The following is a 26,678-nucleotide window of genomic DNA, read 5'->3' as shown; positions in this document are numbered from 1 at the left end:
TAAGAGCACACAGGAGAACTGTCTGGATTATCACATGGGAATTTTCTCACCTACCACACCACAAAGTCTACTGTAAAACACACACACACACACACACACACACACCACACACTGACCATACCACTCATGCTCTAAGTGCGCTGGCTGAGTGGCTTGTGAAACTTTTGTTCATTAAGCTGCTTTTTTCTGGGCTTAGTCTTATTTTCCACTTTCCTTAATTCAGCTTGTTATTGCGAGAGTGTACTGTAGCCTTTGCTGCGTTTGTGTGTGTGTGTGTGTGTGTGTGTGTGTGTGAAGAGAGAGAGAGAGAGAGAGAGAGGTGTGTGTGTGTGTGTGTGTGTGTGTGTGTGTGTGTGTGGCATGAGTGTTTGCGAGTGAGTTCTGCTTCCAGATGTGTCTTGTGGGCACTTAGGGCCAACAGTGTATGCTTTTTATGAAGTATGCTTGCTGTTTTATATAAGTGTGTGTGTGTGTGTGTGTGTGAGTGTGTTTTGTTCCATACTCTCAGACTACTAATAAAGTCCCTTTACTCCATACACATCTGGGAGCCATGTGTGTGTGTGTGTGTAGGAACAAATTCTGAGTAAGGTCAAAAATATTACATCATTAGCGAGGGTGTGTCCAGTTTTACTTGAATTACTCAAAACAACGTGTTTCTGAATGTGTCCTATGATCCTATGTTCAAATTTATTTCGTAGGTCTCCTAACTATATTGTGTGTGTGTGTGTGTGTGTGTGTGTGTGTTTACAGGTGAAAGGATAGACCACAGACCGAAGATGATGATGCCGAGTTTGATTTCCATGGAAAGTTCTGGGTGAAGGATTTAGCACTGGTGTAGGCGGAGTCTCAGGGAAAGGGGTGTGGTCATGGCTTCCACCACGCCAACCAATGCCGTGCCCTCTAAGAAGAGCCGCAACAAGCCAGAGGTGGAGTCTCTGCAGGCAGCCAATGAGGACCTGAAGAGCAAACTGAGTGACATTCAAAATGAGCTACAGCAGGAGAAAGCCAAGGTAAGGGCTTCTACATACCTGACGCACCCGACCGGTAGCGCGACAACGTGATGTCAAAATGATAAAAATCTTGCTGGCGCCAGGGTTGAAACCAGGTAGCGGTGGGTAAGCCCACTCATTTTTTTTCAGGCCCGTAGCGACAAGGCGGAAACAGGAAGATGGACTAGTTCGAGGGCAAGTGAGAGTTGCAGTGTTTTGTTACTGTCGTGAATTTTTAATAGTTTGCTGGATAAGTTAACAAAGTTACCAGTGAGAGTTGCAACACATGGAATTAAGAGGAAATAATAGAAACGATTTATTTTCAAACAAAGGATATCCATTAAGGCCTGAACAAAATCTCTTTCCACTTCAGGAAATTACACAAACTCAGCCAGCTGTTAGCTAGCTAGCCAGCTAACTAAACTGTTTAAATTATTAAAATTTCCCTCGGGATGACTAAGATATCTATCTATATATCCATCCATCTATCTATCTATCTATCTACCTGTGCACACACCTTGGAAACTAGATGATAATGATGATGGTAGTTGTGAATAGTAGCAACCAAAGTCTGAAGTACCATCACAGAGGCTAGCTAGGTAGCTACCAGTGTTTCTTACTGCAGCTTCTTCTGCTGTGTAAGGTAGTTAGCGTTAGTCTTTTCACAACAGCGACACCTCTGTTCAGGAGAATATTGTAACTAGTGTCGCGACCACCACGCGCGAGTATAAATGGTTACGGGGTTTCTGTAACGTCACATTGTCGCGCTACAGGTCGGGTGCGTCGAGTATGTGGGACGTTTAAGACTGGCCTATGCTCTGGGGAAAACCAATAGAGATCGGCCTTTTTAAACAACATTCCGTGACATGCAACCAGGGAGTGTTCCGTGTAAGCATATGATGTGTGCCATGCCCCAGTGTGTATGATGTGTGCCATGCCCCATGCCCCAGTGTGTATGATGTGTGCCATGCCCCATGCCCCAGTGTGTATGATGTGTGCCATGCCCCAGTGTGTATGATGTGTGCCATGCCCCAGTGTCCATGCCCCAGTGTGTATGATGTGTGCCATGTCCCATGCCCCAGTGTGTATAATGTGTGCCATGCCCCATGCCCCAGTGTGTATGATGTGTGCCATGCCCCAGTGTGTATGATGTGTGCCATGCCCCATGCCCCAGTGTGTATGATGTGTGCCATGCCCCAGTGTGTATGATGTGTGCCATGCCCCATGCCCCAGTGTGTATGATGTGCCCCATGCCCCATGCCCCAGTGTGTATGATGTGTGCCATACCCCATGCCCCAGTGTGTGTGATGTGTGCCATACCCCATGCCAGTGTGTGTGCCATGCCCCATGCCCCACAGTGTGTATGATGTGTCCCATGCCCCAGTGTGTATGATGTGTGCCATGCCCCGTGCCCCAGTGTGTATGATGTGTGCCATGCCCCAGTGTGTATGATGTGTGCCATGCCCCATGCCCCAGTGTGTATGATGTGTGCCATGCCCCAGTGTGTATGATGTGTGCCATGCCCCATGCCCCAGTGTGTATGATGTGTGCCATGCCCCATGCCCCAGTGTGTATGATGTGTCCCATGCCCCAGTGTGTATGATGTGTGCCATGCCCCAGTATGTATGATGTGTGCCATGCCCCAGTGTGTATGATGTGCCCCATGCCCTAGTGTGTATGATGTGTGCCATGCCCCATGCCCCAGTGTGTATGATGTGTCCCATGCCCCAGTGTGTATGATGTGTGCCATGCCCCAGTGTGTATGATGTGTGCCATGCCCCATGCCCCAGTGTGTATGATGTGTGCCATGCCCCATGCCCCAGTGTGTATGATGTGTCCCATGCCCCAGTGTGTATGATGTGTGCCATGCCCCAGTATGTATGATGTGTGCCATGCCCCAGTGTGCTTTTCCTTGCTGGTACTTGTCTTGTCTGCCCGCTGTTGTGTGCCCGTGCATACTTGCACATGCCAGTCTGCTATTCTGTATTGATGTATTCAGTATCAATGTATTCAGTGTCTGCAAGTCTATGTATTTGTGTTTATAAACATCAGAGAAGCTGAAGATACAACTCTGTGAAATCTCTTAAGTACTCTATTAAACCTCAGTGTCTCCATCCTCCAATATCTCCTCAGTGTCTCCATCCTCCAATATCTCCTCAGTGTCTCCATCCTCCAATATCTCCTCAGTGTCTCCATCCTCCGAAATCTTCTCAGTGTCTCCATCCTCCGAAATCTCCTCAGTGTCTCCATCCTCCGAAATCTCCTCAGTGTCTCCATCCTCCAATATCTTCTATTTTGTCCTTTCCTCTCTATCTCTCCCACTTGCTTGCACACTTTCTCTCTCTCTCCTCTCTCCTCTCTCTCTTTCTCTCTTTCTCTCTCTCTCCCTCTCTCTCTCCCTCGCTGGTTGTGTTTGAGTGTCATTGTGTACTTTCAAGCAGGAAGTTTCACTGATGCAGTGGCCTGCTTTGATCTCTGGGTACAGTGTACAGGAGATACCAGTAGATTTTTTATAGTACACACATCACACAGGGAGAATATCTATTCAGCAGTGTACTGTCTTTCTGGTTGTTATGCCACTGTATGGCCACTAGGTGGGATCAGTTACATGTGCATATGCAAGGGTGTGAAAGACCATGTTTACTGGAATTTAGTTATCTTGAAGTGACCCTTTTGTTTTTAATCGAGTAATGGTTTATTTCACCATGTGTTAATTGTGGTTAGCACTCTAGTCCCATGGTCTAGTGTAGCGCTACTGTCCAGTGGCAGAGATGCTGTGTGATGTCTCAGGCGCTCTCCCTGCTGGATCTCCCGATCCCGCTCCTGCTGCAGTTGCACTTGACATGTGGCATGGCTGCCTTCACATTTGCACTTCCCAGAGAGAACCATGACAGCAGAGACCTAGGGGCTTTCCAAGTCTGTGGTTTTAGTTACAACAAACCTGGATAATGTTACTTCAGAGTGCGTTGTACACCTCCTAAAAGAGGAGAATACTGGCTTCATCGTGCAAGCAAAACAAAGCCATAGTGCTCTTCTAGTAGGAGGTTTACCACTCTGAACGAACTTACCAGGTTTGTGGCAAAACCACATTTGGAATTCCCCCCTAGGACTGCTTGTGGCATCAGACAATGTACACAGCACAGCACAGTGAGGGAGAGGAGGGCACTCGCCACTCAGGGATGGATTACTGAACGGGCCTACCAGGGGCGGTGCCTTTATGGGTGCCCATGAGCCCAGTGGCTCATAATCCGTCCACGACACCCCTGTGCACTGGGAGGGCAGGCCCATTCTGACTGTCTACGTCTTTGCTGGTTATGTAAGGGGGAGCATGTGTTTGTCCCGATTTGAATACTTACTCATGTAGTGACGTTATGTATGAGTTCATCAGCTTTGGCTGCAGCGTGAACTGAACACACATGTTGGTAGTGGACCAAGAGTGTGTAGCTTTGGTCCAGAATAGCAGGGTTGCCATGACGTCATCCATCACAAGAGCACAGATGGTCTCGGTCCCTTACAGTCGTTGCTGTCCACTTGTTGGTTGAAAAAACATGAGTGGCAGGCGTGATCTGCAATCAATCACACAGACACAGTATTGTCCCAAGCAATGCGGCAGAAGATGGGTCTGTGAGTGCCACAGCACACTTGTATAGGCCGTGGTCTGGCCATGAACTCTCTGACCTCCCTGTGACCCCTGTAAGTTGCTTACTTAGTAGGTAACATATTTGTTTTCTTTTGTTTGTTTTTTTGTTGTTGACTTTGGTCAACTGCCGTTGTTTATAAAAGTGCTGTATGAATACAATGACATTGACATTACTTACTTATCGGAACGTCACATATTACCTACCGTCACGTATGTCCAACCTCTTACATGTATGTGTCACTTAATATTCATTTCAATATAAACCAAGACGGCGGATTCCTAAAGAAACGCAAGCACCCACACCATAAGTTTATCTAAATTACAGTGTTGTAAGGCTGCATGTACAAATCCGCTTGGATCTCCAGTGGAATTTTGATTTGCCGACGACAATTCTCGGGCTAACCGTTCATGTGCCTGAGAAAGGTTGGGAATAAGCACCCACCAGCCCAGCACTAAACTCTGAGCGTGGTAAACAAAATCGGATATTTCAGGCAGTAAAAGCCCCGGTAAGAACCAAACTAGATTTTGTTCAAATATACACACCTATGGCTACTGAAAAATGTAAGGTTCCTTTAGCAAATGTTATTTTGAAGTATTAAAAAACATATTTTTTGTAAGAATTTTCGAACGAAATGGTTTGTAATTAGCACGTTTACGATAACTTACTTAATCACAGAAGGCCAACACCAGTTCACTCCTCCTGCCATCCTCCTGCTGCCTTTTCCTGCTTAGGTTCCTACTCTTCATCTCCTTGGTCACTGTCTGGTGCCCGGCTTCTTGGCTGTGCTGTCTGGTGCCCGGCTTTTTGGCTGTGCTGTCTGGTGCCCGGCTTCTTGGCTGTGCTGTCTGGTGCCCGGCTTCTTGAATGTGCTGTCTGGTGCCAGGCTTTTTGGCTGGGTTGTGCCCTTGCACTTCAGTGTTGTGGGGTCTTGGTTGTTGTGCCATGTTCTTGTCTCAGCACGTGTGTGATCCGTTTACATCGTCTCCTTTTAATATCTACAGTGATGAGTTGTGTAGGTGTCCTGTTGTATGCTATAGTAGATGCTATTCATGGAACAGATGACCAGTTATGGATCCATTTCCATAATGGGCCCCTAGGGTCCCTCTAGGGCCAGCGCTCACTTAGATGTTTTGTGCTGATGTATCAAAGTTCTCTTTACTTTTCAAAGAGGTTACAGGCTTCTCTTATTTTAGCTGAATATGTGTTTGTGTGTGTGTGTGTGTGTGTGTGTGTGTGTGTGTGTGTGTGTGTGTGTGTGTGTGTGTGTGTGTGTGTGTGTATGTGTGTGGGTGTGAGTGTGTGTGTTTCTGCGTATGTGATGCCTCCACAACCACATGACTTCTCCTACAATTGTGTTTTAGTTCAGTGGTCAAGTGCCTAGAGCCCATGTTCATGTTGCTCATAATAAATGTGACTGAACTGAGTTGAAGTGAATTGTAAATGGAGTTCTGAGACATGTGAGCTAGAAGAGGAAGTCCATTCCATGTGTCGTGGCGCTGTCCTGTTCTCTCTCTTCCTGTGCTAACTTAGTCGTGGGCTGCTGGGTGATGCTGCTCATTGTAAAAACATCCTCTGACTCATTTGTGGGGATCCTTTGGCAGGCGTCCCTTCACGACTCAGATCAGACATATTTGGGTTAAGTTAAGACGTTGGTCGTTAAATCTTTATAGGCTCTACCTGCCAAGATTCCTCTGTTACAGCTGAATGTCTTAGTTACAGCCCAAATACAGGCCAATTTGAAGAAGAAAAGCCCATCACTCACTTTATGTTTCTGTGCTTGTCTGCATCTTTTCTCATCTGCCCATTTCTCTCTCTCTCTCTCTCTCTCTCTCTCTCTCTGTCTCTCTTTCTCTCCCTCTCTCGTCGATTTTGGCTGTGTTCGGCATTAGATTAGTTTCAGGGAGGCAGTTGTTTAACTTGTACAACTATAAAATCTCTCTCTCTCTCTCTTCCTCCCTCTATCTTCTTTTCTCCCTCCCTCGCTCTCACTGTATTTCTCTTTCTCTCTCTCTCCCCCTCTTTCCCTCTCCTCCCTCCATTTGGTAGCGGTTAGGTGGTAGTAGCCAGGTGGTAGTGGCTAAGGAGCTGGGCTAGCATGCAGTAGCTTGAAAAAAAGTTGTGGGTTCAATTCCCGGCTTGCACCATTGTGCCCTTGAGCAAGGTACTTAACCCTGAGATGCTCTGAGGACAAATTGACACTTGTAAGTCATTTCGGATAAAATGACTAAATGTAAATGTACTCTTTTCTGTCTGTCGTCCACCCCCTGGTCAGATGTGTAAGTTGCGGGAGCGTGTCCAGGAGTTGCGTTCGCAGCGGGAGTGCGAGCAGCACAAGCACTCGGTGGCCATGACGGAGCTGCGGGTCAAGCTACACGAGGAGCGCCAGCGCGATGTGGCCGCCGCCCGCGAGGTGTTGGCACGGCAACATGAGGCCGAGCTGGCCAGGCTGGCGCGGGTGCGTGATGCTGAGGTGCAGCGGCTACAGGCGCAGGTCAACGCCCTCAGGGAGGGAGGCGGAGTCAACAGCGAGGTATACCATCTGTCCACCTGTCTATCCGTTCACTGCTTGTCTACTGTGTGTCTTCATGTCTGTCTGTCTGCTTCTTTATATGACTGTCTGACTGTCTGTCTGTCTGTCTGCCTGTCTATATCTGTTTGTCTGCCTGTCTGCATGTCCATATGTCTGTCTGTCTGTCTGTCTGCCTGTCTATATATGTCTGTCTGTCTGTCTGCCTCTTTATATGACTGTCTGTATGTCTGTCTGTCTGTCTGTCTATATGTCTGTCTGTCTGTCTGTCTGTCTGCATGTCTATATGTTTGTCTGTCTGTCTGTCTGCCTGTCTATATGTCTGTCTGTCTGTCTGCCTCTTTATATGACTGACTGTTTGTCTGCCTGTCTGTCTGTCTGCATGTCTATATATCTGTCTGTTTGTCTGCCTCTCTATGTCTGTCTGCCTGATATATATATATATGTCTGTCTGTCTGTCTGTCCATGTGCCCGCCCAGTATGTTTGTTCCTTTAAAATCAGAATGTAGTTGTAGTTGTAGTGGTAGTTTTAGTAAGACTAGAAGTTCCTAGCCATATAGTGGCCATTGAGACAATCAATTTTCTGACAGCACACACACACACACACACACGCACACGCACACGCACACGCACACGCACACGCACACGCACTTCCTAACTGCCGCCCACCTGTGCAGATACGGAGCATGCTCAGAGAAGATGCCCGGGAGGAAGTGAGGCGGGGACACGAGGCAGAGAAGCTCCGCCTCTCCCAGGAGCTGCAGGAGGTGCGGTCGGCACGGCGACAGGCAGAGGAGGCCCTGGCCGTAGTGCAGCAGGCGGACAAGGCCAAAGCAAACGATCTCCGAGTGGCCCATCAGCAGCACCAGGAGGAGATCCAGAGGATCAAGCGAGAGAGCGAGAGAGACATCCGCCGACTGGTGAGAAAGACAAATAAAAGAGAAAGAGCGAGAGACATCCGCCGACTGGTGAGAAAGAGACATAAAAGAGACAAGAGATGATGAGGAAGAAGAAACTATTGAAAGACTGAATTAGGCAGATAGACACAGAAAGGGAGAAAAGGTTTAAATGTTGACAGATAGGGAAAGATTAGACCAATTTCAAATGTATTTTTAATTTACAAACTGCAGACCAGAAAAAGCTCTCTGTAGCCTTTAAGACAGAAGTGAGAGGGGTTTGGGCCTCATATCAAATATCAAGAGCCAAAACACAGCAATGCACTACTTTTATTTGTAATGTTCAAATGTGTGTGTGTGTGTGTGTGTCTGTGTATGGTGTGTGCGTGTCTGTGTGTGTGTATGGTGTGTGTGTGTGTGTGTGTGTGTATGGTGTGTGTGTGTGTGTGTCTGTATGGTGTGTGTGGGTCTGTGTATGGTGTGTGTGTAGATGGAGGAGCTGCGTGGTCGTGACCGTGTCCTGCAGACACTGGAGAAGGAGCTGGGTGTCCAGGCGGGTCAGACCAAGAGACTCCTGCTCCAGAGGGAGGAAGCCGAGAAGAACCACGGCAGCCCCAAACGAGAGGTCGCACCCTGCATCGGAGACAGTCCAGAGTACCCCAACAACCAGGTAACACTTTCAGGGTCTGTACGTGTGTGTATGTGTGTGTGTGTGCGTCTGTGTGTATATGTGTGCGTGTGTACGTATGTGCGTGTGTGCTTGTGTGTATGTGTGTGTGTGTGTGCATGTGTGTGTGTGTGTATGTGTGTGTGTGTGTGTGTGTGTGGACTTGTGTGTGTGTGTGTGTGCGTGTGTGTACGTGTGCGTGTGTGTGTGTCTGTGTGTGAGTGTGTATGTGTGCGTGTGTGTATGGGTGTGTGTGTGTGTGTGTACTTGTGTGTGTGTGTGTGCGTGTGGGTACGTGTGTCTGTGTGTGAGTGTGTATGTGTAAGCGAAAAGTTCAAGTTGCAGCTTTAGCATGGAAGTGATCAAGCTCTTGCTTGCAGTTTGTATTATTGTGGTTTTAAAGTTGGCAGTAAAAGCCACTCTACATGTGAGTAGCACAAAGCATTCTGTGTTTGGTCAGAGCTGTCTAAACCTGTAACATACTTTCATCAAGGTTTGCATCTGTAAATTCTTCCCCTGTGTTAAGATCCAAATCAAAGTATTAAAATGTGTGTTTGTGTGTGTGACAGAATCTTCGGTAAGAATGCATTAATTCATTCATGATTTATGCATGACTTCATGCCTTAATATCTCATGAATCATCACGAATTGACATGAGTTCACCATATGTCATTCATGACCTCATGCATGAACAACATATCAATTAAAGCATTAAGTATGGTGGGTACATCATTATAAATTATGCTTTATTACGTAAGCATGATCATGATGATTTTTGTTTTTCTGTCACAAATGTGGTCATGACGGTAACTACTCATGGAATTCAATTCAGGCTTATTGTACATGAATTATCATGAATTCATTTCACAATTTTGCCATCATTACTAACACGTCATTCATCAGTGTTAAAGTAGGACTTATTCACCACTTTAGTTGAGGAGCCACAAACATGATGAATTCATGAGTAATTAATGTAATTAATTATCATGTAATTTCTCAGTTTTGCCATTATTAATACCATGACCATGTCATACATCAGTGTTAAAGAAGGACCTATTCACCACTTTAGCTGAGGGGCCACAAACATGATGAATACATGAGAAGCTAATGCTTAGTTAATGATGATGTGCATGCATAAGATAAAATGAATTCTTGTATTATTGCCCTAATAACTCAAGAAGTCTTACATGCATTAGTTCATGATAATTCATGTACAATAAGCCTGAATTGAATTCCATGAGTAGTTACCATGATGACCACATTTGTGACAGAAAAACAAAAATCATCATGATCATGCTTAATAAAGCATAATTCATAATGATGTACCCACCATGCTTTAGTTGATATGTTGTTCATGGATGAGGTCATGAATGACATAATATGGTGAACTCATGTCAATTCCTGATGATTCATGAGATATTAAGGCATGAAGTAATGCATAAATCATGAATGAATTAATGCATGAATTCATGATGATTCATGTTCCCTTACCGAATCTTCACTTCCCTTCCTTCCTTCCCTCTCTATCCTCCCTTCTTCTCCTCTTCTCTCTGTCCCTCCCTCTCTCTCCATCCCTCTCTTTTTGCCCTCTCTCTGATGCCCTTGCCTTGGCTTTCCCCATCTCTCAATCACCTTTCTTTATTTGTCTGATTTCTCTCTCCCTCTCTCTCTCTCTCCCTTTCCCTCTATCTTTCTCAGGAGAGTGCAGATGAGAGGGATACTCGGAGGTTTCAGCTGAAGATTGCCGAACTGCAGTCTGTTATCAGAAAGCTGGAGGACCGAAACGCACTGCTGTCTGATGAAAGAAATGAACTGGTACACACACACAAAACACACACACACACACATACACACAAACACACACACACACACACACACACACACACACACACACACACACACACATAGACACAGACACACATATACACACACATATACACACACACACACACACACACACACACACACACACACACACACACACACACACACACACACAAGCACATGTGTCTAGTGAAGGGACAATTATAGCCACAAGGGGGGGCTAGATATTTGATTGTAGGGCTCCCAGCCATGGCCTTGAAAGTCCCATCCATCAGCATCACCTAGCTGCTCCACTAGCACACTCAGGCTACTGATATTCCCACCTGTCCCAAGGCTTTCTGTGCAATCTTTCTGTCTGTCTTTTTGTCTGTCTGTCTGTCTGTCTGTCTGTCCGTCTTTCTTTCTGGCTGCCTGTTCTCTTCTCGCATTGTTGTTTTTCTCCCATCCTCCTTTACCATCCCATCTTACACTCTCTCTCTCTCTCTCTCTCTCTCTCTCTGTGTGTGTGTGTGTGCCTCAGCTGAAGCGGGTGCGTGAGGCGGATGGGCAGATGAAGCCCCTTCTGGAGAAGAACAGGCGGATGAGTAAGAAGAATGATGATCTGCTGCAGAGTCTGCAGCGCATGGAGGACAAGCTGAATAACCTGAGCAGAGAGAACGCTGAGCTGGTGAGACACACACACACACACACACACACACACACACACACACGCGCACACACACACACACACACACACACACACACACACACACACACACACACACCGCATGCGCTGCCTTGCCGCAAGACGCTATGCGACGCCAAGACGACACGCCTGCCTTTACGCACACGCACACGCACACACACACACACACATGTACAAATGCACACACACACAAACACAAACACACTCTCTCTCAGATGTATAGGCCAAAAAGTTAATACACACAAACACACACACATACACTGAAACATGGTAACACATAACAAAGACAACATACAGTACATACATTACACACACAATCAGACGCTATGGGCTTTGTGCACTAGCTTACTTGAAGTCGGCAAACCAGTTTCTTGTTCTTTGACATGGCTGTTAACAAGCACCTGAATAGGAGTAATTCAGTTGTATCAAAATGTGTTCACCTTCCCTCATTATTTTGTGCAGCCACTTTACATAGGCTAGCATTTTTAGAAAAATTGGTGGAAGCTAAAATTGCTTTGAAGCTAACAACTTTGAAGCCTTAGAGCTGCCCATGGACATTACCACAAGACTCATGCACATTGTATTTCTTACGTTTTGGAACAACTAAAGCACTTACTGTATCTTCAGGTGCTTGTTGACAGCCATGTCAATGAACAGGAAACTGGTTTGCCGACTTGTGCACAGAGCCCATATGCTTTTCCCAGTACTGCACCACAGAACCCATATGCTGTTCCCAGTACTGCACCACAGACCCCATATGCTTTTCCCAGTACTGCACCACAGACCCCATATGCTTTTCCCAGTACTGCACCACAGAGCCCATATGCTGTTCCCAGTACTGCACCACAGAGCCCATATGCTGTTCCCAGTACTGCACCACAGACCCCATATGCTGTTCCCAGTACTGCACCACAGAGCCCATATGCTTTTCCCAGTACTGCACCACAGGCCCATATGCTGTTCCCAGTACTGCACCACAGAGCCCATATGCTGTTCCCAGTACTGCACCACAGAGCCCATATGCTGTTCCCAGTACTGCACCACAGAGCCCATATCTACTCTGTGTTTCTCTCGCTCTCAGAAGGAGAACTCCTCACAGCAGTCAAACTCCCAGCATGCCGCTTTAAGACGGCCCAGTTCGCTAACAGACCTAAGCCACGCCCATGAACAGCAGGAGGTGGAGTTTCTGCGTCTCCAGGTGACGGAGCAGCGCAGATTCATCGAGGAGCTGCAGGTGGGTTGCTATGGTTACACTCTTGCAGCGCGTCTGTCTTACAACTGTGTGCGATAGGCATGAGTTATTCACAGTGAAGGAAACTACAACTAAAAAACGTCTTATTGTCTGTGCTGGCAAAATGTCTCAACATTATAGTGGTACATTTAGAATAAGCATCTGTATGTGTGTACTGGTGTGTGTGTATCTGTGTCTGTGTGTGTGTGTGTGTGTGTGTGTGTGTGTGTGTGTGTGTGTGTGTGTGTGTTGGTCTTGTCTTGCCTTGCCTTCGTTATGGACTGTTTTTTTTTTTGCCCGATCTCAATCTTTTAGTTTATTTTGAGATCTCGGTTAACAAACTGATTTGTGTACAAAGGATGTCTGTTAGAGTGTGTGATTTTTGTCTTCATTTGACATTGATGCATAATTGCACCAGTTGAGTAATTACTTGTTAGCTGATTAGCTTTTTCATGCTGTGAGGTTAATTAGTTTGTTTACATCGTTAGGAGTGATTGCATGAGGGCACACCTCCAAGCTCTTCTCTCTCCTTCTTTTCTCTCCCTCCTTCTTCTCCTCCTTTCATCACTTAGTCATCTTGTGTCCTAATATTTTAATGAATCTGCATTATTTATAGAATGTAATAAAGCATATTATAGATATTTACCTATTGGCTTTTTATAGTTAGATAGCTTCATAACATATCACCTGATCTGTACATTCATGAATCTTGAAAGTAAACACACAAGCACACACATTGTTCTTTTAAAGCAATAGATTAGATACTGGTTCATTCATTTGAGATGAAAAACACCATTGTTCAGACTTTTGACACATGAACAACTTTTGTCAGTGTGTGTGTGTGTGTGTTTTAGGGTGACTGATGTCAAGTGTTTTTCCTCTTTCTCCTCAGGAGCGAGAGAAGTTGCCGATCAACAAGAAGAACAAGCGGAAAGGTCTGAAAGTGCCCAAGGTGAGCGCACCTCTCCTTCCATCTCCCCTCCTCACTTCATCTCTCACTCTGTCCACCTCCCTCTTTCCTATCCTCTCTTCTCTCCCTCTCTCTGCCCTCCTGTCTCTATCTTCCTCTTCCTCCCTCGTTCTTTCATCCCTCTCTCAGGATGTTCTCATCTTAGTGTAGGCCCTCACAGCTTCAGCTGGTTGATGTGGCATTACCAAGCAACTGTGTGTAGCAATGTGTGTGTGTGTGTGTGTGTGTGTGTGTGTGTGTGTGTGTGTTCTGTGTGTGTGTGTGTGTGTGTGTGTGTGTGTGTGTGAGAGAGAGAGTGAGAGAGAGAGAGAGAGAGAGAGAGAGAGAGAGAGAGAGAGAGAGAGAGAGAGAGACATGGAAAGATAGATGGAGGATGTGTTTGGGGATGAGACCTAATTGGACTCTTGGGGACTCTTCAGGGCCTCTCTCTCTTTTCCTCTCCCTCTCTCTCTCGTTCTCTCTGGTTGTGTATGTGTGTGTGTGTGTGTGTGAGAGAGAGAGAAAAAGAGAGTGGGGGTAAAGATTGAGAGCCGTTGCCAGGTGGAGCTTTCATAGTTGAAAAACACAGAGGATGTTACCAAGGGGGAGGAGTTAACTCTGTGTATAAACTTGCTCATTTCCACACACATGCAAACCCATATAAACCAGTAGTGCGTTATTGTTCGACACATACACACATGGACTGGCGCTGTAAGGAACCTGTCTGTTGACCGCCGCTGTGTCGTCGTTGCTGGAACCTTTCAGTTTGACTGTTCAAGCAGAAGAACAATGATGATGATGATGATGTTGCCGATGACTGAGAAGGTCACAATGCTGAAGGACGTGATGAAGATTAGTGCTTTTTAGTGCTTTTCAGTGCTTTGGACCAGCTCACGCTTTCTTCCACACGCGCACACACGCACGCACACACACACTCAAGATGACGGAATACTTCCTGCTTATTCTCTATTTCTCGTCCTTCATATGTCTGTGTGCGCTGGTTTGTCTTTATTTCTCTGGCTGTCAGGAGATGACCTATAAAAATGATGGTAAGACCACACACACACACCCACACATACACACACAAGGAAGCTTGAAATATTAATGATTCAAGGGGTCACGTCAGTGCAAACCTGTGTGTGTATGTGTGTGTATAGCTCTGTGTAGCTCTGATAAAGTGTCTTTAGTTTGTCACCTGCATTAGTTTGATGATTTGTTTGGACTGCTACCATGCAGTCATGTTATACTTTAGTTATGGTGATATATTGTTTTATGTTAAATATGAACTTTCTCGTTGTTGCCAACCAGATGACCTTGACTAATGACCTTGGACAAAATAATGACCTTGGACAAAAAAATCTCCTGCGCAATATGTCTGTGAAGAGTATATATTATTCTACCAATCTTCAAGTATATTCTCCATCTTTCTCTCTCTCTCTCTTTCTCTCCTATCTTGCTCTCTCTTTCTCTTCTTTCTGTGCTGCAGAAGCATGTTGTGGAGACATATTTTGGATTTGATGAGGAGTCTGTGGATTCGGAAACCTCCTCGCTCACCTCCTTCAACACTGACCACACCCCGGCCACCCCAGAGGAGGATCCAGAGGATGTAAGGATGGTCTTACTAACATCTATAACACATTTAGAAACGTTTATAAAACACTTATAAAACATTTATAAGAGCATTTGGATGTGTATGTATGGAAGAGCCATCGTATTAACAACTATAATACATTTATAAACATTTATAAAACACTTATAAAACATTTATAAGAGCATTTGGATGTGTGTACATGTAAGCATCACTACATCATGTACCTACTCTGTTATTGCTGATTGCATTGCTGCGTTAGTATCCATGTGCTGTGTGACTTATTGCATCTGAGTTGAGGGATTATCCTTCTGGTTGACGTTTAGCAGCAGTGTAAGGGGGCGTTCACACTGACTCGCCTTTTTCACCTCCAGATAGTGATTATTCCAAATTAGTGAGAGTTAAAAAAACGTGCCAGGTAGAAATTGATTGTGTACATGTTGTTGCTATGATACATTGTATTTAGCTTGGCAGCTAAGCAACGACCCATTGTTGAAAAAAACGCAACCTCAAAAATTTGAACTATTTTTAACTTTCAGCGTCTCATGTTTTTAGTAGCCCGCCTTTTTTTCTGATTGTGCCCCGCTTTTTATAAACACTAAGCACGTTGCAATGGTCAGTTGCGCCTTTCCAAAGGGAAACAATTGAATTTGAGCGCCTGGAGGGGAAAACTCTTGTCAGTGTAAACCCTGCCTAATTCTGTAATTGTTTTATTTATTTATTTATATTCAGTTTAGTTTAAAGCACAGGAATATAGTTGGAAATCTCAACTCAGTTAGACCAGTTGTGTCAGCGTATGTGTGTGTATTTAAACTGTTGGCAATTTCTATAATGTAGTGTCAGAGAGAGTGTGTATTTAAACTGTTGGCAAAATCGAAAATGCAGCTCAGTTAGAATGATTGTGTCAGAATGTTTATGTCTTCAGGGTGCTTATCTGTAAAGAGTGCTTACCTCTTGTTTGTGATTGGTCAGACTTTCTGCAGGGAGGAGGCGGAGCTACGTTTCCGTCAGCTGACTCGTGAATACCAGGCTCTACAGCGAGCTTACGCCCTCCTACAAGAGACCACCGGCCCACTAGATCCAGAGAGACATTGTAGGGTAAGTCTGTGTGCTTGTGTTTGTGTGTGTGTGTGTGTGTGTGTGTGTGTGTGTGTGGGTGTGTGTGTGTATGTCCTCACAGCCTTTGCTTACGTACATGAGGCCACTGCCCCCTGGATCCATAGAGGCACTGGGGTGTTTGTGTTTGTGTGTGTGTATGTGTATGTGTATGTGTGTGTGTGTGTGTGTGTGAGTGTGTGTGTGTGTGTGTGTGTGAATGTGTGAGTGTGTGTGAATGTTTGCATGTGTGTACACTTGCACTCCAATTTCTATCTGTGTGTTTTTACTATTCTGATGATGTGTGCCCTGATGACTGTCCTGATTGATGTGATGGTTACATGTGATGGTTACATGTCTGCGTCTTTGATTGGCTGTGTGCTCTCCCTGCGCCTGTCTGATTGGCTGTGCTGTGTGTCCATCAGACACGGGAGCAGCTGCAGGCGGAGCTGACCGCCTGTCAGGCGCGGATCGTGGACCTGGAGCGCAGCCTGGCCGAGAAGGGGCAGGTAACGCAGAGAAAGGGCGGGGAACGGGGCGTCCTGGCTCCACTCTTATTGGTTGTGCTGCTTGTCTGTCTGGTGGCGGGGGGCCTGTGCTGGCGCTATGCTGACAGGGTGTGCCGAAGCCTCACTATGTGATGTCACAGCTACGCTGGCCAATCCCGCAAGGCCCTGGCTGTGTTTTACTCATGCTCCGCCCACTCATCTGGTGCTGCGTTCCAAGTGCTCTTAATATGGTGCACGCACCCTGCATCCAAACCACCCCACAACCAAACCACTCCACAACCAAACCACCCCGTATCCAAACCACCCTGCATCCAAACCACCCCACAACCAAACCACCCCACAACCAAACCACCCTGCATCCAAACCACCCCGCATCCAAACCACCCTGCATCCAAACCACCCGACAACCAAACCACCCTGCATCCAAACCACTCCACAACCAAACCACCCCACAACCAAACCACCCTGCATCCAAACCACCCTGTATCCAAACCACCCCACAACCAAACCACCCCGCATCCAAACCACCCTGCATCCAAACCACCCGACAACCAAACCACCCTGCATCCAAACCACTCCACAACCAAACCACCCCACAACCAAACCACCCTGCATCCAAACCACCCCACAACCAAACCACCCTGCATCCAAACCACCCCACAACCAAACCACCCCGCATCCAAACCACCCTCGATCACTTTTAATCCACCCTGCATCAACACTACACGCTAATATATACTAAAGCAAAACAGTGACATTTCATTAGGGCTGCACAATATGGCGAAAAGAACTAATTGCGATTTTTCTGACAGATATTGCAATTGTGATTTTATTTGCAATTTAATTTTTGAAAGTCAAGCTACAGTTTAATACTTTGATACAGTTCAAAACTTTAATTTAGGTTGGTTCTGATTGGTGATCATGTATAGTGCATGAGGAGCAACACTCCTGTTATGTGAGCTTCACTGCCAGTCACACAAGGAGGATGCCATACATATATAAGCATTGGGACAGAGTTGCAAGCTGGACGATTAATTGCAACCTTTATGATTAGCTAACTGCATTAGATCAAAGTTAAAAAAATTGTAATTTCAAGCACTCACATACTTTTACTTTAATTTAAGACACATTAAAGACACACATACACAAACACACACACGTGCACATGTGTTAAGTTAAGGAATTAAGAAGACTAATTTCTAAGATATCCTAAGCACTACATAAAAAAGACTAATTTATAAAGATATCCTAAGCACTATGCAGAGTATTTTTTTCTGAGGACCTGCATATGAATGTAGGCAAGTGTACTAATACCAGGCAAAGAGAATCATTTCATGATGACAATCACACTTGATCTTTCAAGTTATATTGAATTAAGAGTACACTGTCAACACTGTCCTATGAGCAGACGTCCTAGGAGAAAAATGCTATTTGGTGTATTTGGTCTGTTACAGTTCTCGGTTTGGGTTATGTAGTTTCACACACAGTCACACCACAGTCCTGCATGCACACCAATCATTTAAAAAGGCGCATCAGTTTGTCTTTCTGTTGCTCAAAGCTTTTCTCCACTCAGCTTCCTGAATGTCTGTCCTTGCATGTCTACCAATGACCAGCTCCTCCTTCCATTGGTTGGCTGTTTCTGTTTGTTTTGATTTGCATGTATTCTCTTGTGACTTCACTTCTTGTAAAACTGGTAATGGATTCTGCTGTTTGTTCAATAAAAGTCAAAGCAAAGCCCTGTCTTCTGTCCATTTGCATGTGTGTGTCTAAATTAGTCTTGATGCATGCTTGTGTGGTCCATTTGCATGTGTGTGTGTGTAAATTAGTCTTGATGCATGCTTGTGTGTTTTGTGTGTATTGAGACTATGTGCATATGAGATGTGTGTGTGTATTAAGACTATGCGTGTATAAGTTGTGTGTGTGTATTAAGACTATGCGTGTATAAGTTGTGTGTGTGTATTAAAGCTATGCGTGTATAAGTTGTGTGTGTGTATGAGCTGTGGGAGTGCCTTATGAGTATAGTCTATTATTTTTCTATGAAGTTATTTAGACACCAGTATGAATGGTGTTATATTCTCAACTTAAGTGTGTGTGTGTGTTAGTGTGTGTATGGGTAAGAGTGAGACACTACAGTGGAAAGAGAGGAGGTGTGTGTGTGTGTGTGTGTGTATGAGAGAGATCACTGAGGTGTGTGTGTGTGTGTGTGTGTGTGTGTGTATGAGAGAGATCACTGAGGTGTGTGTGTGTGTGTGTATATGATTAATCAGGTGTGTGTGATGCAGGATGCTAAGTGGGTGGAAGAGAAGCAGAACCTCATCAGAACAAACCAGGAGCTCCGAGAGAAGGTACGTAGACTGTGTGTGTGTGTGTGTGTGTGTGTGTGTTTGCTTCATGCTGCCTCAAATATTAGTTCAGTGTAATTACCGGTAAGCATGCAACTAAAGTGGCCCCACCTACAACTGGTCATAGGTCAAAGGTTATTTACTGGCATAAGTGAAAGGACCATGGTCATATGATCTGTGAGCTGTTAGAAAGGACACACAATAAAACTCAACACTACATTAATGTGTGATAAAGGACACAATAAAGCTCAACGCTACATTAATGTTTGATGCTATGCATTACACACCCTCTCTTCCTGTCCTTCTATCATTTCCTCTCTTCCTGTCTGCCTCTCTTTCCTCTCGTTCTCTCTCTCACTCGCTCTCTCCATCTGTCTCAGATCACGCAGCTGGAGCAGGCGGAGCTGCGTCTGCGGTCGGAGGTGCAGGACTCTCACGATCAGAATGAGCTGCTGGAGTTCCGAGTCCTCGAGCTCGAAGTAAGAGACTCCTTCCTGTTACCGCAGCAACCACCATCTGCCCTGCCACCGTCACGTGGAGGCGACACGCACCGGCAGGCCAAACACGCCGTCTACATTCAATAACACACACACATGCATTACACATATAGTTTTATATACAGATGTATGTAAGCATGATATGTTTACATATGGAAACACACATACACACACATCCATTCATACATTACACATTTATATGTGTATATAGAGACATGTTAATGTGACCTGTTTACATATAGCAACACACATACAAATGTACATAAAGAGGGATGCATCAGGCAACACTCACACTTAAAGGAGATCTCCAGTGAAGGCTTTCCCTATCCCACAAGCAGTGAACATCTCAGCAATACTCATCACATACGTCCTGTTTTGAAAATGTGTTCATAACTGGTCTACACACACACACACACACACACACACACACACACACCTGGATGTGATGCACTGTATATTGTCCACTATCTGAAGCCTTGCATGTATATAATGCACAGCCCCCCCACACACACACACACACACACACACACACACACACACACACACACACACACACACACACTCCTCATTTGCACTTGTCTATGTGTCTGTGTTCTGTTGTCCCCCAGCCCTTAAGTCTGTCATTATTAAAATTATTATTTTTTACATTGAGATGTACAGTTATGAAGTTTAAGACATTTTATTTGAGTTTGAATGCAATAAAATGTATTTGATTTCAATTCCTCCATTTATTCATGCATTGTCTCTGTGTTTGTGAAGTGTGTGTGTGTGTGCGTATGTGCACATATTAGTGTTTGTATGCATATGTGGGAGTTTGTGTGCACGTACATGAGTGTGTATGCATGCATCTTCTTATCCTGCATGACTGAGGTATGAAAAACACACACACACACACACATCGGGATAATGACTTGGAATATACAACAATGTTAAACCTCCAAACACCAAAACACAGATGTCATATGTAATGAGTTCTCTAGAGTGTGAGGTGATAACTAAACATGCTCTACTCTAGACTCCACTGCACCCCGAGTCCAGCTGCTTAATCCCCCTGCATGAGTCTTATAGTGTTTCTGTTGGACTTTGGGTTTTTGACTGGGTTTGTGTTTTGATTTTTCTATTAAGTTTTCAATGAAGTCTCATTTTCTATATCCACACCTCAACACCTCACACACACACTCATTTTTCATCTGTGTGTCCATTCAACATTCAAACACGCAATGCATCTCTGTACACCATAGGCAATGTGATGGATTTTATTCTCTTTATCTAACCTAAGCGCTTTCTCTTCATCACCACTCTAATGTCCTACTCTTAGTTTCTCTCTCTCTCACTCACTCTCACACACACACACACACACACACACACACACACACACACATACACACAGAAACAAACAAACACACACACACACATACATATGATATGGTGATGAAGCTGATGAACAATAGTAATGAGAACATAAACACCTCAACTATGCTGGTCATGAACGAATATCATAAAGTGTGTTAATGTGTTCATTCAGTCTTGAAATGTCTTCATTCAGTATTGAAATGTCTTCATTCAGCCTTGAAATGTATTCATTTAAAACATCTGGTCACCTCTAATTGACCATGAGACTCTTAAGCGTCTCAAAAAGGGACTGGACCGAACTAGAAGACCATAGGAGAATGAGGCCAAGGGGTGGGGTTAAACCTGTTAAAATCACCAATGGGACAGGAAGTAGGTTTGTATAATGACCTGTTCACCAATAACAGAGGAAGTATATGGGAATAATGGTATTCAGACTGATAAGAATGTTGGAGGTTGGTATAATTGTGTTTTGACCAAAAGGAGAGCGACTAGGTGGACATGATTGTGTTTTGGCCAATAGGATAGCGACTGGGTGGGCATAATTGTGTTTTGGCCAATAGGATTGCGACTGGGTGGGCATGATTGTGTTTTCGCCAATAGGATTGCGACTGGTTGGGCATGATTGTGTTTTGGCCAATAGGATAGCGACTGGGTGGGCATGATTGTGTTTTGGCCAATAGGATAGCGACTGGGTGGGCATGATTGTGTTTTGGCCGATAGAAGTGTGACTAGGTGGGCATAATTGTGTTTTGACCAATAGGAACGGGAGCGTCGATCACCTGCATTTAACCTCCAGATATCTGCCATGGAAAACAGCAGCAGCCTACAACTGCACTGTCATGAGGAGGGAGTGCAGGTACTGCACACACACGCACACACACACGCACACACACACACACACACACACACACACACACACACACACACACACCCCTAGGAGGACATTCAGAGAGCAGAATACAGAAATAGCCATTTCATATGTATTCATACAAAAGTACAGATGTATCTACACATATGGGAAACATACACCACGCAGGCTTACACACTGAATAAGCACACACATAAACAATGATGAGGACCTATGGATACTTGATGCTGACAAACTGCATGAGAAGTAGCACTGGATTTGTTGATATTAAAGGTGCTCTAAGTGACGTTGCGCGGTTTCAAACTAAAACATTTTTTGTCACATACAGCAGACATCACTTCACCATCTGCTAGCTGACTGTGCCCTGAATACACTGTAAAAAAAAATGCGGTCTCTGTGGACAGCCCAGGCTCCAAAAACAGCAACAAAAACAACCTGGTCCAGCCTGGACCATAAAAACATAACAAACTGTTCCAGCCAATCACCAACGAGATGCGCGTTTAAGAGAGTTTCCATTGCACGGGAGGGAGGGGGAGGGAGTAGCGAGTTAGCTCTCTGTTTTGTTTGAACATCAACAGAAGTGACGTTACCCAGCATCGCTTAGAGCGCCTTTAATGTAATTTCACAGAAAGAATGTGAAAAAATGTAGAGGGCAGTACCTAATGCTTTAGCTGATGTGTTGTGCGTAGCTGATGTGTTCATGATAATTCATGTACCCTTATTGTAAAGTGTTACCCAATAGGGGCTATCACTAGCCTACCTTCTCATGCTCCAATTCCTGAGTGCTTTTGCTAGCTCTCTAGATCCAGGATACAGAAATGATGGAGCATTCGTGTTTCACTGAGGAACATTTAGAAGCTTCTGGATTGAATGTGGTTCTGATCTGGAACATATCAGGTCCAATACATGTATACTGATGTTCCTGTATTAAGTTTAATATAATATATTATGCTTACAGTAGTACACATACACACTTGTAAACATGCTTGTGTGTGTGTTTGTCTGTGTGTGTTTGTAAACCTTAGGATGTGATCATCCCCGAGCTGGTGAAAAAGTTGGATATTTTGGGAGATAATGGGGTGAGTGCAGGTCTTTGCATGTGTGTGTGTGTGTGTGTCTGTCTGTCTGTCTGTCTGTGTGTGTCTCTCTCTCTCTCTCTCTGTGTCTGTGTGTGTGTGTGTGTGTGAACATGTACAGTAGCTGCAGACTTTTAAAAAGGCATGTGTATGCCTCTTCTCCTCTTCTCTTCTTTCTGTTTCTCTCTGTCTGTCTCTTTCTCTCTCTGCATGACCTCTTCAGAACCTGCGCAATGAGGAGCAGGTGACTGTGATTCAGGCCTGCACTGTGCTTTCCTTATGTGAGAAGGTACCTACTTAACTAGTCATTTAAAAACTCATATAACGGCTATTACAGTATATGTCATGTAACACATCTATCTGCTGACCTTGTCTCACTCCCATGCACTAATGCAAGCGGTCTCCTCAGCTTCTTCTGCTATAGAACACTTCAACCTAAATAGTGAACAAACCATGCATAAACAACTCTATTGGCCATGCATAAACAACTCTATTGACCATGCATAAACAACTGTTTTTTGACCATGCATAAACAACTCTATTGGCCATGAATAAACAACTCTATTGGCCATGCATAAACAACTCTATTGACCATGCATAAACAACTCTTGGCCATGCATAAACAAGTCTTATTGACCATGCATAAACAACTCTATTGACAGGGAGGGTTACACAGACTTAGATTTGGGGTTGGATATTTTTAGCTTGAGCACTTAGTAGTTTAAGGGCAGTTACTAATTGTCTGCCACCTCTTTTGCTCCTTCTAGTGGCTGAAGCAGATAGACAGCACAGAGGCAGCTCTTACTCAGAAGATGGTTGATCTGGAGAATGAGAAGGTGACATATCACACACACACATGCACACACATGCACATCCCCGCCATGCCAACCCACCCATAAGTCAGTTACAGGTTTATATTATTATCTTTTGTTTGACTATCACAAGCAAGTATCACATATTTGATCAGTTAATCAGTGTTGCCGCCAAATTTCTATTTTACATTATGCATCGTCATTCTTATTTTTGCATTGTGGATCACTTGCGTAGTTAACCGTTTCTGGTAATCAGTATTATCACCACTTCCAGTGACACATCCTCGTCTCATAGCATGTCTGAGCATCCCTCCACCTGGAGCCACCATGGTGACGGTTCTCTGCAGAATTCTGGTGGTAGACCATCACTGACAGGCTGAACTCTCATCTCTTCATTTTGAAATGTTTTCTTGTTCTAAATGGGATCTCGTGTATCTAATCTAATCTGTCTATGCACCAGAAGGAAACTAGCAAGGTGTATTTATTTATTCAGGAATTATTTCAACTATTGTGTGGTCAAATAGTCCCTTTTTGCTGAATGAATTCTCAACAAATGTTTTCTTTCTCATCCCATTTAGCACATGGTTCACTGAACCATCCTTAAAGAAAGGAGGCCCCACAATTCCTTATGGCAGCAATATTTAAAGCAACACACCATTTAGCCATTCACCCGTACTGTAGCAGTATCATTTGCATTATGTTTCCTAATCACACAACATGTTGGTTTCTCTTAGCACTACAATCTTTATGAATTCATCTTCACATCTATCCTTGGCATCTGGGCCCAGTTGTTCAAAAGACATCTGATCGGATTTCGGCTATCAGATTGCATCAAATCTTGAAAATGGGTTGTTCAAAAGGAAAAAAAGGATCCTGAAATTGGATTGGATCATGTAATCTAATCTTGGTTTTGATCTGGATAAAACCTTCACTTTTGAGTTGGATTGGAATAAATTTGATCCAAAAAATTAGGATTACCCTGATTCCAATAGAAGGGTGGATTTCAGGCACAAAATGTTAAAGTAATAGGAGACGAAGTAAGATTATATTTATTTATTTGTTGTGGTTAAGATGAAGGGTCTGATAATGGAAGGGGGTGTTTGTATTGTTTTATTGTGATGTTATCGGTCTCTTTAGATAACACAATCAAAGTTACCTCAGGCCACCTATTCTAACTGTTGTTCCTTACATAGCCACTAGGATACGTGATATAGTTCCATTTAGAAACACAGGTAATCCGGATTTCGTAATCCTGAAAAGGTTGTATCCTCAATTGCTTTGAAAAACAGGCAGAAAAGAAACATGGATTACCTGATCCTGGATTGTAAAACATGGGATTTCTAAATCTGTATAATTCTGATCCAGATTAAACTTTTTGAACAACTGGGCCCTGATGTTTTTAAGAGGTCAGGGAGATATTGTCAGCAACAGACATGGGGCATAGTTGTTTTGACTGTTTGACCACAGCCCGGGTCATAGTCCTCTTCTGATGATGTAATGTGCAGGAGCTGTTCAGCAAGCAGAAAGGCTTCCTGGAGGAGGAGCTGGACTACAGGAAGCAGGCTTTAGACCACGCCCACATGGTAAGGGCTAATGAAATATTCTGCATTCTGTGTTTCCACATAGGTGTTCTAATGAAATATTTAGCGTTCTGTGCTGGCATAGGTGTTGTGTACACATAGGTGATGTGTTCTTGCCAATGTGTGTGTGTGTGCGCGCGTGGTCTTTATCCAGAGGGTGCGGGAGTTGGAGGCCACACTGTATGCCATGTTGCAGCAGAACCCTGACAGCCGTTTGGGCGAGACTTTGAATGACAGGCAGAGGGCGGAGCTTGCAGAGGCGATGGAGGCGGTGCGGAGGCAAATCCTCCGACAGAGCAGACAGGCAGACAGCATCATTCTACAACAACGTATGGAACTACTACAGTCAGCACAGCAGGTGTGTGTGTGTGTGTGTGTGTGTGTGTGTGTGTGTGTGTAAGCCAGCAGACAATATCATCTTAAGCTACAGATGAAATTGAATTCGGAATAAATCTGAAACAAGAAACAAATGATTAGAATTGCATGAGGTGATTCTTGTGACTCTTGCTGGTATTAGTTGAAAGCCACTCTGACTGCTGTATTGATTCCCCCTATAGCGAATCAGAGAACTGGAGGATAAGATCGATCTGCAGAGACGCCAAATCAAAGAGATAGAGGAGAAGGTATGTGGGAGGATTAGGCTGTCTGGATCTGTGTGTGTCCAGAGTTGGCTCTATGTGTGTGAGTGTTTGTGTTCAAGACACATTCCAGCATGTCTGTTTATGTGGCATGTTCTAATCTAAAGGGTACAAGAGTGTGTATGTGTGTTGTGTGTTAGTACGACATGCCAGCTGTGTGTGTGTATGTGTGGCTATGAAGAGTGCGGTTTGATTGTGTGTGTATGAATTACCTGTAGTCCCACTTTAGATGCTGACCTGTTTGTGTGTGTGTATATATGAATTACCTGTAGTCCCACTTTAGATGCTGACCTGTGTGTGTGTGTATATGAATTACCTGTACTACCAGTTTAGATGCTGACCTGTGTGTGTGTGTGTATATGAATTACTTGTACTACCAGTTTAGATGATGACCTGTGTGTGTGTGTATATGAATTACCTGTACTACCAGTTTAGATGATGACCTGTGTGTGTGTGTATATGAATTACCTGTACTACCAGTTTAGATGATGACCCGTGTCTCCTCTCTTTTCTCCATTTATTTTCTGGTTATAGTTTTTGTTCCTGTTCTTGTTCTTCTCTCTAGCGTTTATCCTCTGGCCTTAACACAAACACACACACACACACAATCACACTCCTCACAATCAGAAACCACTCACAACCTCTTTCACACGTGGACACACACTCTGCCTCTCACACTCAGTTTGACCTACCTGGTCACACCCATGGGACCTGATTGGACATTCCTTGCTCTGTTCTTGTGCGTGATTGGTTCCTGTGTTTGGTGATGTGTGGGAACTGTGCACATGATTGGTCACTGGTCTCTCAAACTTCTATGAACAGAGTCAGAATGTAATCTTGTCTGTATATTTGTTATATTGTTTACACAATCACTTCTTTGATTTAGTTTCAATAAATTATATTGTATTTTT

The 26,678-nt window shown here is 44.4% G+C and overlaps 1 protein-coding gene across 4 annotated transcripts in view; it reads left to right on the top strand.

Annotated features, from left to right (window-relative positions):
- The window catches only part of jakmip1 (janus kinase and microtubule interacting protein 1), a 29,737-nt gene extending 3,059 nt beyond the window's left edge, over positions 1-26,678 (top strand). The window contains exons 2-22 of one of the 4 annotated variants that reach the window (XM_048263241.1): positions 751-1,010; positions 6,903-7,160; positions 7,835-8,077; positions 8,544-8,723; positions 10,419-10,535; positions 11,065-11,211; positions 12,314-12,463; positions 13,353-13,412; positions 14,896-15,015; positions 15,970-16,095; positions 16,518-16,601; positions 18,884-18,946; positions 19,324-19,422; positions 21,554-21,649; positions 22,687-22,740; positions 22,961-23,026; positions 23,505-23,573; positions 25,055-25,132; positions 25,284-25,487; positions 25,687-25,752; positions 26,302-26,678. In XM_048263241.1, the coding sequence (XP_048119198.1) occupies positions 867-1,010; positions 6,903-7,160; positions 7,835-8,077; positions 8,544-8,723; positions 10,419-10,535; positions 11,065-11,211; positions 12,314-12,463; positions 13,353-13,412; positions 14,896-15,015; positions 15,970-16,095; positions 16,518-16,601; positions 18,884-18,946; positions 19,324-19,422; positions 21,554-21,649; positions 22,687-22,740; positions 22,961-23,026; positions 23,505-23,573; positions 25,055-25,132; positions 25,284-25,487; positions 25,687-25,752; positions 26,302-26,352 (2,475 nt within the window). In that variant the 5' untranslated portion in view covers positions 751-866 and the 3' untranslated portion in view covers positions 26,353-26,678. Of the gene's footprint in view, positions 1-750; positions 1,011-6,902; positions 7,161-7,834; positions 8,078-8,543; positions 8,724-10,418; positions 10,536-11,064; positions 11,212-12,310; positions 12,464-13,352; positions 13,413-14,895; positions 15,016-15,969; positions 16,096-16,517; positions 16,602-18,868; positions 18,947-19,323; positions 19,423-21,553; positions 21,650-22,686; positions 22,741-22,960; positions 23,027-23,504; positions 23,574-25,054; positions 25,133-25,283; positions 25,488-25,686; positions 25,753-26,301 lie in introns of all 4 variants that reach the window. The other 3 variants (XM_048263239.1, XM_048263240.1, XM_048263238.1) reach the window with 3 other exon arrangements.

The sequence above is a fragment of the Alosa alosa genome, chromosome 14 (assembly GCF_017589495.1).
Source record: "Alosa alosa isolate M-15738 ecotype Scorff River chromosome 14, AALO_Geno_1.1, whole genome shotgun sequence".
Lineage (NCBI taxonomy): Eukaryota > Metazoa > Chordata > Actinopteri > Clupeiformes > Clupeidae > Alosa > Alosa alosa.
The sequence above is the reverse complement of the archived record's forward strand: the minus strand, read 5'-3'. Positions and strand labels throughout refer to the sequence as shown.